The sequence below is a fragment of the Lepidochelys kempii genome, chromosome 4 (genome assembly GCF_965140285.1).
Source record: "Lepidochelys kempii isolate rLepKem1 chromosome 4, rLepKem1.hap1, whole genome shotgun sequence".
Taxonomy (NCBI): Eukaryota; Metazoa; Chordata; order Testudines; family Cheloniidae; genus Lepidochelys; species Lepidochelys kempii.
In genome coordinates this window covers 73,687,636-73,700,200 of record NC_136383.1, presented here as the reverse complement: position 1 = coordinate 73,700,200, position 12,565 = coordinate 73,687,636, and the positions used below count along the sequence as shown (strand labels likewise).

Here is a 12,565-nt window from a genome sequence, read left to right as displayed (position 1 = left end):
AAAAGATATTATCTCACCAACCTTGCCTCACCTTGTTTACTGTGTTCCTTCTCTATAAAGCTATTCTAAGGGGCTACAAACTTTGCATATTGTTATGAGGTATCTGTTATAAACAGAGAACGTATATCGTACTTCACCAGGGTTGGGAGCAAGACTGTAGTATTCCTACATGAGGGACTGCCTGTGCCTAATAAGAAAGAATTTAACAAAAGGTTTGATTTGATAGCACTTAGTCTGCCCAAAAATGCATTGGTGTAAATGGCTGTTTTGATTAAGGACTGCAGAAGTAGATCCAAAGGCAGGGAGTTTTGCTTAGGGTGTACAGGATCAGACACAAAGAGAAAGGACTATATTATTTTAACTTGCACCCATTGCAATGAATTACAATAATAAAATGTATACTTACACTTTTTCTTTGGAGGAGAATTGAGCACATGTAAACCATGGAATCCCGTTTTCTTCAATTTAAAATTATCTATAGGTGTTGTGCGTGAAACATTCCAAATACGTAACACTCCAACCTGAGAATCTGAGATTTAAAAAAAAAGCTCCATTTATTAATGTTTTTTCTGCATAAACAATGTACATAATTTAAGCACCCAATTAATCAAAAAGTGAAACATTATTTTAAGATTATACATTTAATTCAATGTTACAAGCAGGCTCTCTCATCTTCACAATAATATTACTTTAAATTAGAGATGTTCATTCTTTGAGTACAGTGGGTAAACCTATCAAAACAGCATAAAATATTCTCTCATTCACTCTTCCTCTCTCTCTACTACTACAACAATTCTCCCACAATTCAGCCACATTTTCCCCTTTGCTCTCAGGTTCAGAAAGGAGAAAGGATTGGAACAAGTGAGCTCCAAAAACAACAGAAATGGAAGCGGGGGAGTGGGGAAGGCCCATCCCCCAGCCAATTGTAATCCATGCTGATAAACTCATGGCAAAGCTGCTTGCATCAAGAAAACATTATAGGGATTAAAATAAAAAACAGGAAAGTTTCTGGCCATAAACCCTCTGTCATTTGTTCTCATGGAAAAAAGAGATACAAAATATGGAAAACTGTTTGGAGTCATTTTCTTTGCTTCGTTTTTATGCATTCATTTTTTCTAGAATATGTTAAAATATTTCTGTTTCTATTGACATTAAAGTCAGAGGTATAAAAAAGATTAAACATGAGTACTTATTTTGGAGATTCAATGCTATATTTATAACCATTCAACAATAAACAATAAGAAAAGATTACCTCCAGTAATAAACATTCCAGGAGCACTAGGAACCCAAGCTAAGCACTGAACTGATGCTGCTGCACTAGGAAAATTAAATGCTGTGATACAGCAGAGAGACTCAGAATCAACTAGTCGAATGCCATTATGTAAATTAGCAACAAGAAGATAGTCAGTCGACAGAGGGTCCCATTCCAGGGCTGTCACTGGATCTTCCTCGTCTGTCCCTTCAAGAGACTCTGGTCTTAGGACATGTTTCTGACTCTTAGAACCTTTAAAAGCAAAAGGCAACAGACCACCTTAAATTAGATATAATGTTTCTCAATCACAGTGATTTATGCATAGTTTTGTTGTGTCTGCTTAGGCTGGCAAACCATCCATATTTTTCCCCAACACACTCTGTAGGTTCTTCCACAGGCTGTACTACGGAAGCTAGTAGTACATCCTCTGCTGCACTTACTAACAAATATCGTTCTGACGCCAGCAGACATTTCCACTGCTTCCTTTTTATCTTAATAATGGAAAAAATAGAGTGAAATGGCTGTTCGTGTTTACAGGTTTAGATCCTGCAAACCCTCATTCATGGGTTTGCAGCATCAGGCCCCAGATGCAAGCTAGTTTTAGGTAAATACATCTGCATAAACAAAATAAAATATGAGCGAAGAAAAGAAGAGTGATATAAACCCAGAGAAAGACAGTGATAATGAATCAGAGTAATAATCTTTTTTTCAAATGTAAATGGTCAATTATATTTGTTACATCATTTGTTCAAATTCAAGAGTGGATAAATAACAAATAAAGTCTGAGTATGATACCAGAAGGGACCCTTACATCATCTAGACTGACATCCAGTATATATCAGTTCATCAAATATCACTCATCTACCCCAGCAGTGAGCCCAGTAACTTGTGTTATGATAGTCATTATCCATATTATGGAAAGCTGGCGCTGATTTTTGATATTACAAAAAACAATCCCACTCACAGATAATACAAATCTTTTTTTTTTTTCAAAGTGATGGTATCCTAGTCAAAATAAACAAACAAACAAACAAACAAACATGCTGTGCTACTTCCCTAGAAACAATGAATTAATTAATTATCTCTAAAGTTATTCAGCTTTTATCTACCTTTGAATTTTGACAACTAAGAATGCCATTAATTTGTCACATTTTGACAAACACTAAAAGCTATCTGTTATCCCTCTGATGGATTTCATTTACTGACTGATGTAGAACAAAAACTACTTCAATTAGCATTAAAAAACTGAATCAAAACGTCTGTTCACTGGGGAACATTTTTCTCTGAGTATTAAAATAATTCACACTATAACTTAGAAGTGTATGGTACTTATGTGGTAGAATTAAACACCACCTGTTGCTGCTGCTGCCGGGGCAAATAATACACGTCAGACTGGATAACAGTGACTAGGTGCATAAATTGATATACATTTCTGTTAGTTCATCTCAGGCCCATAGCTAGCATGTTGACATGGGGTAGAGGACTACGTGACAAGAGGTGCTGTTGTGCTTGCCTTCAAAAGTTCATGTACTTAGTGAAAACCATAGTCTCAGTCAGAGGATTATTTTTTTTTTATTTTCTTTGTATGAAATAAGGAAAAATAAGATACATATTTATGTGATTGTTCAGTATAACAAATATTCCAACATTCAAAGATTCAGAAATATAAAAATATAGATCTTAACATGAAAGTGAGGTGTACCTAAAAGACTGTTCATGAAACTAAAGTTGAAATCTCCTTGGATAATGGCATCTAAATTCTTCCACAAAGGCATTCAGATTCAGTTCTTAACTCAAATCACTTTCCTACGACAGGAGAATTAGGTTTCTCTTTCTGTCATGGGTGATGCTCATCCTTTGGTGTGATAAAATTCTTTTCAAACAAGAAAAGGAATTCTCACAAACTGCAGCTGATGCTCCTAACAACACCACTATAGACATTTCAAAAATAGACAGGAAAGCCTCCTTTAATCTCTTGGCAGCACCAAGAACTTCTTAAAATCCCTTAAAAAGAAAAGGAATACTAGTGGCACCTTAGAGACTAACCAATTTGTTTGAGCATAAGCTTTTGTGAGCTACAGCTCACTTCATCGGATGCATTCAGTGGAAAATACAGTAAGGAGATTTATATACACACAGAACATGAAAAAATGGGTGTTATCATACATACTGTAAGGAGAGTGATCACTTAAGATGAGCTATTACCAGCAGGAGAGCGGGGGGGGGGGGGGGGAGAAAACCTTTTGTAGTGATAATCAAGGTGGGCCATTTCCAGCAGTTAACAGGAACGTCCGAGGAGCAGTGGGGGGGGCGGGGTGGTGGTGAAATAAAAATGGGGAAATAGTTTTACTTTGTGTAATGACACATCCACTCCCAGTCTCTATTCAAGCCTAAGATAATTGTATCCAATTTGCAAATGAATTCCAATTCAGCAGTCTCTCGCTGGAGTCTGGATTTGAAGTTTTTTTGTTGTAATATCGCAACTTTCATGTCTGTAATCGCGTGACCAGAGAGATTGAAGTGTTCTCCGACTGGTTTATGAATGTTATAATTCTTGACATCTGATTTGTGTCCATTTATTCTTTTACGTAGAGACTGTCCAGTTTGACCAATGTAGATGGCAGAGGGGCATTGCTGGCACATGATGGCATATATCACATTGGTAGATGTGCAGGTGAACGAGCCTCTGATAGTGTGGCTGACGTGATTAGGCCCTATGATGGCGTCCCCTGAATAGATATGCGGACACAGTTGGCAACGGGCTTTGTTGCAAGGATAGGTTCCTGGGTTAGTTGTTCTGTTGTGTGGTTGCTGGTGAGTATTTGCTTCAGGTTGGGGGGCTGTCTGTAGGCAAGGACTGGCCTGTCTCCCAAGATTTGTGAGAGTGATGGGTCGTCCTTCAGGATAGGTTGTAGATCCTTGATGATGTGTTGGAGAGATTTTAGTTGGGGGCTGAAGGTGATGTCTAGTGGCGTTCTGTGATTATCTTTGTTGGGCCTGTCCTGTAGTAGGTGACTTCTGGGTACTCTTCTGGCTCTGTCAATTTGTTTCTTCACTTCCGCAGGTAGGTATTGTAGTTGTACGAATGTTTGATAGAGATCTTGTAGGTGTTTGTCTCTGTCTGAGGGGTTGGAGCAAATGTGGTTGTATCGTACAGCTTGGCTGTAGACGATGGATCGTGTGCTGTGGTCTGGGTGAAAGCTGGAGGCATGTAGGTAGGAATAGCGGTCAGTAGGTTTCCGGTATAGGGTGGTGTTTATGTGACCATCGCTTATTAGCACCACAGTGTCCAGGAAGTGGATCTCTTGTGTGGACTGGTCCAGGCTGAGGTTGATGGTGGGATGGAAATTGTTGAAATCATGGTGGAATTCCTCAAGGGCTTCTTTTCCATCGGTTCAGATGATGAAGATGTCATCAATGTAGCGCAAGTAGAGTAGGGTCATTAGGGGACGAGAGCTGAGGAAGCATTGTTCTAAGTCAGCCATAAAAATGTTGGCATACTGTGGGGCCATGTAGGTACCCATAGCAGTGCCACTAATTTGACTTTGTCCCCAAATGTGAAATAGTTATGGGTGAGGACAAAGTCACAAAGTTCAGCCACCAGGTTTGCCGTGACGTTATCGGGGATACTGTTCCTGATGGCTTGTAGTCCATCTTTGTGTGGAATGTTGGTGTAGAGTGCTTCTATATCCATAGTGGCCAGGATGGTGTTTTCAGGAAGATCACCGATGGATTGTAGTTTCCTCAGGAAGTCAGTGGTGTCTCGAAGATAGCTTGGAGTGCTGGTAGCGTAGGGCCTGAAGAGGGAGTCTACATAGCCAGACAATCCTGCTGTCAGGGTGCCAATGCCTGAGATGATGGGGCGCCCAGGATTTCCAGGCTTATGGATCTTGGGTAGCAGATAGAATGCCCCAGGTCGGGCTTCCAGGGGTGTGTCTGTGCGGATTTCTTCTTGTGCTTTTTCAGGGAGCTTCTTGTGCAAATGCTGTAGTTTCTTTTGGTAACCCTCAGAGGGATCAGAGGGTAATGGCTTGTAGAAAGTGGTGTTGGAGAGCTGCCGAGCAGCCTCTTGTTCATATTCCGACCTATTCATGATGATGACAATTCCTGCTTTTTCAGCCTTTTAGATTATGACGTCAGAGTTGTTTCTGAGGCTGTGGATGGCATGGTGTTCTGCACGGCTGAGGTTATGGGACAAGTGATGCTGCTTTTCCACAATTTCAGCCCGTGCACGTCAGTGGAAGCACTCTATGTAGAAGTCCAGTCTGGTGTCTCGACCTTCAGGAGGAGTCCACCTAGAATCCTTCTTTTTGTAGTGGTGGTAGGAAGATCTCTGTGCATTAGTATGTTGTTAAGAGGCGTGTTGGAAATATTCCTTGAGTCGGAGACGTCAAAATAGGATTCTAGGTCACCACAGAACTGTATCATGTTCGTGGGGGTGGAGGGGCAGAAGGAGAGGCCCTGAGATAGGACAGATTCTTCTGCTGGGCTAAGAGTACAGTTGGATAGATTGACAGTATTGCTGGGTGGGTTAAGGGAACCATTGCTGTGGCCTCTTGTGGCATGTAGTAGTTTAGATAGTTTAGTGTCCTTTTTCTTTTATAGAGAAGCAAAGTATGTGTTGTAAATGGCTTATCTAGCTTTAGTAAGTCCAGCCACGAGGAAGTTTGTGTGGAAGGTTGTTTTTTTATGAGAGTATCCAGTTTTGAGAGCTCATTTTTAATCTTTCCCCGTTTGCTGTAGAGGATGTTGATCAGGTGGTTCCGCAGTTTCTTTGAGAGCATGTAGCACAAGCTGTCAGCATACTCTGTGTGGTATGTAGATGGTAATGGATTTTTTACCTTCAGTCCTTTTGGTACGATGTCCATCTGTTCGCATTTGGAAAGGAAGATGATGTCTGTCTGTATCTGTACAAGTTTTTTCATGAAGTTGATAGATTTCCACTCCATACGGCTAAATGCAGTGCCTTGCATAATGACAGGTTTCAGATTAGCAGCCGTGTTAGTCTGTATTCGCAAAAAGAAAAGGAGTACTAGTGGCACATTAGAGACTAACCAATTTATTTGAGCATTTCCCCCTGCCACCCCCCACTGCTCCTCGGACATTCCTGTTAACTGCTGGAAATAGCCCACCTTGATTATCACTATCTCCTCCTTCTCCTCCTTCCCCCCCCCCCCCCCCGCTCTCCTGCTGGTAGTAGCTCATCTTAAGTGATCACTCTCCTTACAGTGTGCATGATAACACCCATTTTTTCATGTTCTGGGTGTATATTAATCTCCTCACTCTATTTTCCACTGACTGCATCCGATGAAGTGAGCTGTAGCTCACGAAAGCTTATGCTCAAATAAATTGTTTAGTCTCTAAGCTGCCACTTGTACTCCTTTTCTTTTTGAGAATACAGACTAACACGGCTGCTACTCTGAAACTTAACATCCCTTGTTTCAGAGTAGCAGCCGTGTTAGTCTCACGAAAGCTTATGCTCAAATAAATTTGTTAGTCTCGAAGGTGCCACAAGTACTCCTTTTCTTTTTTAAAATCCCTTGCAATTTCTCTCTTCTACCAGTGCATTAAATACAGCCATTTCAACTGTCACCTTCTCAGTATCTAATCCAAGCAAGTAAATCAAAGCACACAGTGATTCCAATTTCAAGATATCTGGAGAGCTGGTGAAATAGACTGCTGGCAACCTTTTGTATAACTTGGAATTCTTCTCAGAAAATCTCCTTTGCAATTCACTGGTTTCATCAATCAATTTTTGTCAAATTTGGGACCTCTGATGCTCATTTACACTTTGGAATTCTGGTAAGTGCTCAGTGACCATGGACTCTTGAAATTTTGCGGGCAATACCATGGCTCTTCTGGGGCACATCTTAATGTTGATGCTTCATCACACACATCTTTCACAACATGGTACTTTGATCAAATGTCTGGGAAAAAGTCAACAAGACAGAGACGTTTGAAGAAGTTCTTCACGGGCAATAGTAATCAATTAAACTCCTTTAGCAGGGTGCATTACTTCCTTCTGAAACTAATTGTTCACATGAGCAAAAACCTTCAAAATCATTCTCATAACCTCAGCTAAGAACAAGAATTTGAGTGATTGTGTAACTTCCAACATCCCTCTTGCACCATATTCATTCACAAAGTCCGACGAATACTCTGAATCTCTTCCAAATTATTGTGAATTATTTCTATGGTTTTCAGGTGACCAGTCCAACTTGCTTCTATGAGTCTTTGCAGGTGCTAGCCTTTATACAGAATACTCATTTCATGCCTGTGAAAAAAAAACTATATAGAAAATTACAGTTTGAGAACAAGCCAGCCACTGTTGAGTTCCTGTCAGACACATGAGAGACCACCAGATGTAGCTGGTGGTTCAACCAGTGCGTGTATTTGCTTGTTTAATCTTTCTTGTAAAAGGATTTGTAACACCTCCTTTGCACACCGATATAACTTTGACATCATCAAAGCAAGAACAAAGTATTTTGAGGGTCAAGACAGTTCATGAAGGTCTTTCAAAATGTATTGTGTAATATCTTCAGCAGTGAGGCCATGTTATCGGGCCACTCCAATAAATCTCTTTTTGGCTTTGAACTCAACAGAGTAGTGTAAAACAGTGGACACATTTTCTACATTAACAGCAGCCTTTGTAGTGTCACATTTCAGGCAGAAGAACTTAACATTGCTATTTTTTCTGAATAGCTTCAACAATATCTTTCAAAACCTTCTTCATTATATCAGTTATTTCATGCTGAATTTCAGCAGAAGTGTACTTCACAGTTTTCTGAATGGTTTTCAGAGCATCCTTGAATGTTGAATCTTGTCCTACAGTAAACTTAAGTAGGTTGATGAAAATTCCTAATGAGTTGTTCAGAGTAAGATCTACGTCCTTGAAGTTTATTATATCTTGATCTCCTGTCAGAAGCAACTCATTTATCACAGCAAACTGATTCATTTTTGGAAGGTTTTAATTAGTACATTTTTCTTTTGATTTGTGAGGATGACACCAAAGCAGCAATTGTGGCATCTGAAAAAGGAAGTTATGATGAAATAAATATAATCAAATTCATAATTCATTAATGATATTGAGCAAATTAATAAACTGAAATCATAAAAACAGTAAAAAAAATTGTATGCTGGATCTACCACATCAAGTTTTGGAGTTTTCCTCAAGATAAGGGATTTAAAGTTTATAGGTGCTAAACAGAAGGCTTTAAGATAGGTTAAGGATTTGGAGTTATACACATGATTTTGTGCAGGACTCGGGTCTAGACCCCTGATTTGACACTAGAAGGTGAATCTCAGCAAAAGGACATGAAAATATAAATGTGAAATGTAAAAATAGCAAAAAATTACCTGTAGCTTCTCTTTTCCTTGTTGCAGTCCAATCTGCCATTGTATTCAAGTGGACTAAGCATTTTTCATGTTTGATTAAACCTTTGCCTTGATAGAGTGCATTTTTCTAATTGCAGAATCCAGATTTGATAAAAACCATATCAGTTCCCATTCCACCAGCATTGCCAGGGTGTGCATACACCCACCAAGGAAAATAAAATGGACTTATCAGTTTTAACAGAATAGTCCAACCATGCAGAGGTGACGTGTGGGGGAAGCACGGTGGGGAACATGCCCCCTCCCTGATTTTTTGATTTTGCCCCCAAACCCAGACTGGGTGGCCCACTGTGATGAGTCAGGGGGTGAAGGTGGCGCTCCCTCCCCAAGCCCACTGCATAGGGCTTGGGGCCTGAGTCACCTAGCGTCACCACTTGCCCCCTTCCCCAAATGTTCCTCTGCCCCCCCCCCCCGAGGGGACACACCTCACAGTTTGAAAACCTCTGTGGGGAGGTCACATACCCCACAGAACCTATAAATTATGCCCCCCCCCCCATTATCAACAGTTATGTATCGCCTCTACAGTCATGGCCGGGTTATGCACCACTTTTCATTAAAACAACTCAGCACACCTCCAATATTTATTTTAGGAAAATTAATTTCAGTTGCACTGGTTTCAGAATTCCAAGATCTCAGGGTATCAATGAACCATTCTTGTATATAACCTTATTATGTTTTGTATTATCTTCTACAGTAGATGGTGAGCTTGGTCAAGTCTATTTCTTTATGAGATGGATGGATCATAAAATTTGTCCATTTTGGAAACTATTTATAGCTATTCCACCATGTACAGGAAAAGCCTGGATCTGTAGGTCAGTGTGGTGTTGACCTGGGGAGGCTGTGTTTGTGGCATCAATAGAAGGGTAAAAATCAGCTATTGGCTCTATGCTACATTTTTAGACAACAAAACAAACCAACCCATTTCTCTCTTTTCAAAGTCATAATAGTAATACAATGGTAGCCATCACAGTTGCCAATCCAAGAAATCCTGTGAATTCAAATATTCAGATTTATTATTGTAAGCAAATTTTTCAAATCAGAGCAATCCTCAGTGAGAGCTAAACTATCTTCTGGCTCAGACTGTCTTAATTAGGGTTTCCTAGCAACTATTTGGTATTTACCTTCTTATTAAGGGTTTGATCCACTTATGCACAGCCTAACTCTCCTCTTGTGAGTAGTCCTATTTGCTATAATGGGACTATTCCAGTAAGTAAAGTTACTCACATGCTAAACTGTTTGCAGGGTACGAGACTTAACTAATTATATTCTCTGCTTGAATGCAAAAGTGTGGAATTTATATTTTAGATATAGCAGAGTGATGTAAAATTGCTAGATTTTACTCTATAGAAAAAGGTTCCAGTGAATGAGTCCAAGTTGTAATAATGATCTCACTCAAACCAAAACAATCCTAATCAGAAAACTGTAGGTTGTACCTCTGTGTTTACACGCACAAACTTTAAGGCCAGAAGGGACCATCATGATCATCTAGTCTGACCTGCACATTGCAGGACACAGAACTTCAGCTATCCCCTCCTGTAATAGCCCCATCACCTGTGGCTGAGATACTGTAGTCCTCAAATAACGATTTAAAGACATCAGGTTAGAGAGAATCCATCATTTACTCTAGTTTAAATCAGTAAATGACCCATGCTGCAAAGGAAGGCGAAAAACCCACAGGGTCTCTGCCAATCTGACCTGGCTGAAAATTCCTTCCTACCCTCAGATATGGCAACCTGTTGAACCCTGAGCATCCCGGTAAGACCCTCCAGCCAGATGCCTGGGAAAGAATTATCTGTAGTAACTCAGAGCCCTCCACATCTAGGGCCCAATTTCCAGTCTTTGGGGATTTTTGCTACTAGCAGTCACAGATGGGACACTTGTCATTGTAGGCAATCTCCTGATACTATTCCCTCCAAATACTTATCAAGATCAGTCTTGAAACAAGTTAGGATTTTTGCCCCCCACTGTTCCCCTTGGTTTAATCTGAAGTCAATTCTATGCTGCTGGGAACTGAGATTTCCCCAAGAGTAATGAATAATGCTGACATTGTAAAAGTAGAATGAATTATATTGAAATTATAATTCATTAAAGAAATGCTACTTGAAGGGTTTGTTGAAATATAGTTGTCAGGAAGAGAAACATTAAGGAGTGTGAGACAATGGGTCCTCAAACTAATTAACTTAGAGCTCCTACTGAGCTAGGAGATTGGTAAACGTTAGTATGCATATAAGATATGTATGTATATTTGTCAGTTTCTGCTTCCTTTTGTCTCTTATGTTAAATTGGCTTTGGCTTATTTGTATAAATAAGTTAGCTTGAGCCTAAGAGAGATGCTCACATATATCTGGGTGCATTGGCAAAGCGCTTTGCTAATAAACAGAGTGGTCTGACAAATTCAGTGAGTCTTGAATCTGACTTTGACAACATCAAGTGGTAAAAACTCACATTATTGTTCGCCATGTTAGCCAGAGTTCTACTTACCTTTGCAAGTTTCTTACATTCTTGAAATATCTAATTCCCAAATCTACTACTCCTATTTTCACCTTCAAATCATTTTGGCCAAACCCACATGTGTGTACATGGCCCAACAGTAAATCATATATTTTCATTTTATTGATGCTTTCCATTAGGCTGAGACAGCACTCCTGGAAGTAACACATAGTATCAGAGAAAGTATAGCCTTTGGAAGTGCTAATTTGGTACAAAGAGCAGCAGCAGGAGAAATACAAGAATTCTAGCATGGTTCTTAGCATTGTCCGAAAACTAACATCTGGTTTAGAGGAGATTCTTCCTCCCCTAATATTCAAAGTCAGTTGTCAGAGCAAGAGAAAAATACATACCCCGGGACACAAAACTGGTCATCACAGAGGGTCATCTTTCCTCACCAAGCAGTGAGGCACATATGAAAAAGAGAATTAACTACTTAACTCCCAAGGATATCTCCACATATTCCTTTAAGGAATGTGCATTTAATACAACACTGTGCTATTTATAAAGCATCCAAAAATGTGCTAGGTGCATTACAGATAAATTAAAAGGACAGTTCTTTGCCCTACTATGCTTTAATGGGATACAGAATCTTAGATCTGGGTTCACAATTGCTGATTTGTTTAGCAAAAAAAAAGGTAAGAGGATTGAACATTCAAACAGTTAGAACATTCAACAAATAACAATCCAAATGAATAAAATTAGGAGATCAGAACTTCCTGGCGAACATCAGTATAGTGGCAGATCAAAAGTTTAGAGTAGAGGGTTGTTATCATACCCTCAGAATCAGCTTATTATACACATTTCAAAGATGCAGTGTTGATTTGATAACCAAATAGGATTAAATATAAAGACAAAAGATTCTCAATTTTCTTGAGCTAATCAGATGTATTTCCGTCATATGCAGTGAGCAGGAACACTACTATACTCTAAACAAATTTTATATAAAAGTTTTTATAAAATCTAAACTAGAGAATATAACAACAAAAATCGTTCAGTGGTCAATAATTATTTTATCAAGTACAGTTTTACCTGGTTGAAAAATAGAAAGACTTCCATCAGTGTGTCCAAATACTATTTTTCCTTTCTTCTTTGGATGCCATCTAAATAGACAAATGTCTGACAAGAAACTATGTGCTTCTTTATGTACAGCTACCCCACTGTCTGGTCCTGAGATAGTCCAAATATACAATGGGCCTCTATGGGAAACAAATGCAACTGCATCACCTGCATTCCAGCACCAACTAAGTGAGGCAGGAACCCCTGAAACATTTAAAGAAAAAGTGTAAGAACTAGCATTTGAAATTTAGAATGCTATCTATCAAATATTCTTAGCCCATTACTGACACTGGTCTTGAAAAGCTACGGATCTTAAATTACTAGTAAAGTAATATGTTAAAAATATTTAACAGACTTCAGTCTAAGCATAGGCAA

At 39.3% G+C, this 12,565-nt stretch overlaps 1 protein-coding gene across 7 annotated transcripts in view; it reads right to left on the bottom strand.

Moving 5' to 3' along the window:
* Positions 1-12,565, bottom strand: part of WDR17 (WD repeat domain 17) — a 121,355-nt gene that overhangs the window by 51,153 nt on the left and 57,637 nt on the right. For all 7 annotated transcript variants that reach the window (XM_073341675.2, XM_078852511.1, XM_073341679.2 and 4 more), the window contains 3 exons: positions 12,164-12,394; positions 1,253-1,504; positions 407-529 (listed from right to left, as the gene is read on the bottom strand). In XM_073341675.2, the coding sequence (XP_073197776.2) occupies positions 407-529; positions 1,253-1,504; positions 12,164-12,394 (606 nt within the window). The remainder of the gene's footprint in view (positions 1-406; positions 530-1,252; positions 1,505-12,163; positions 12,395-12,565) is intronic.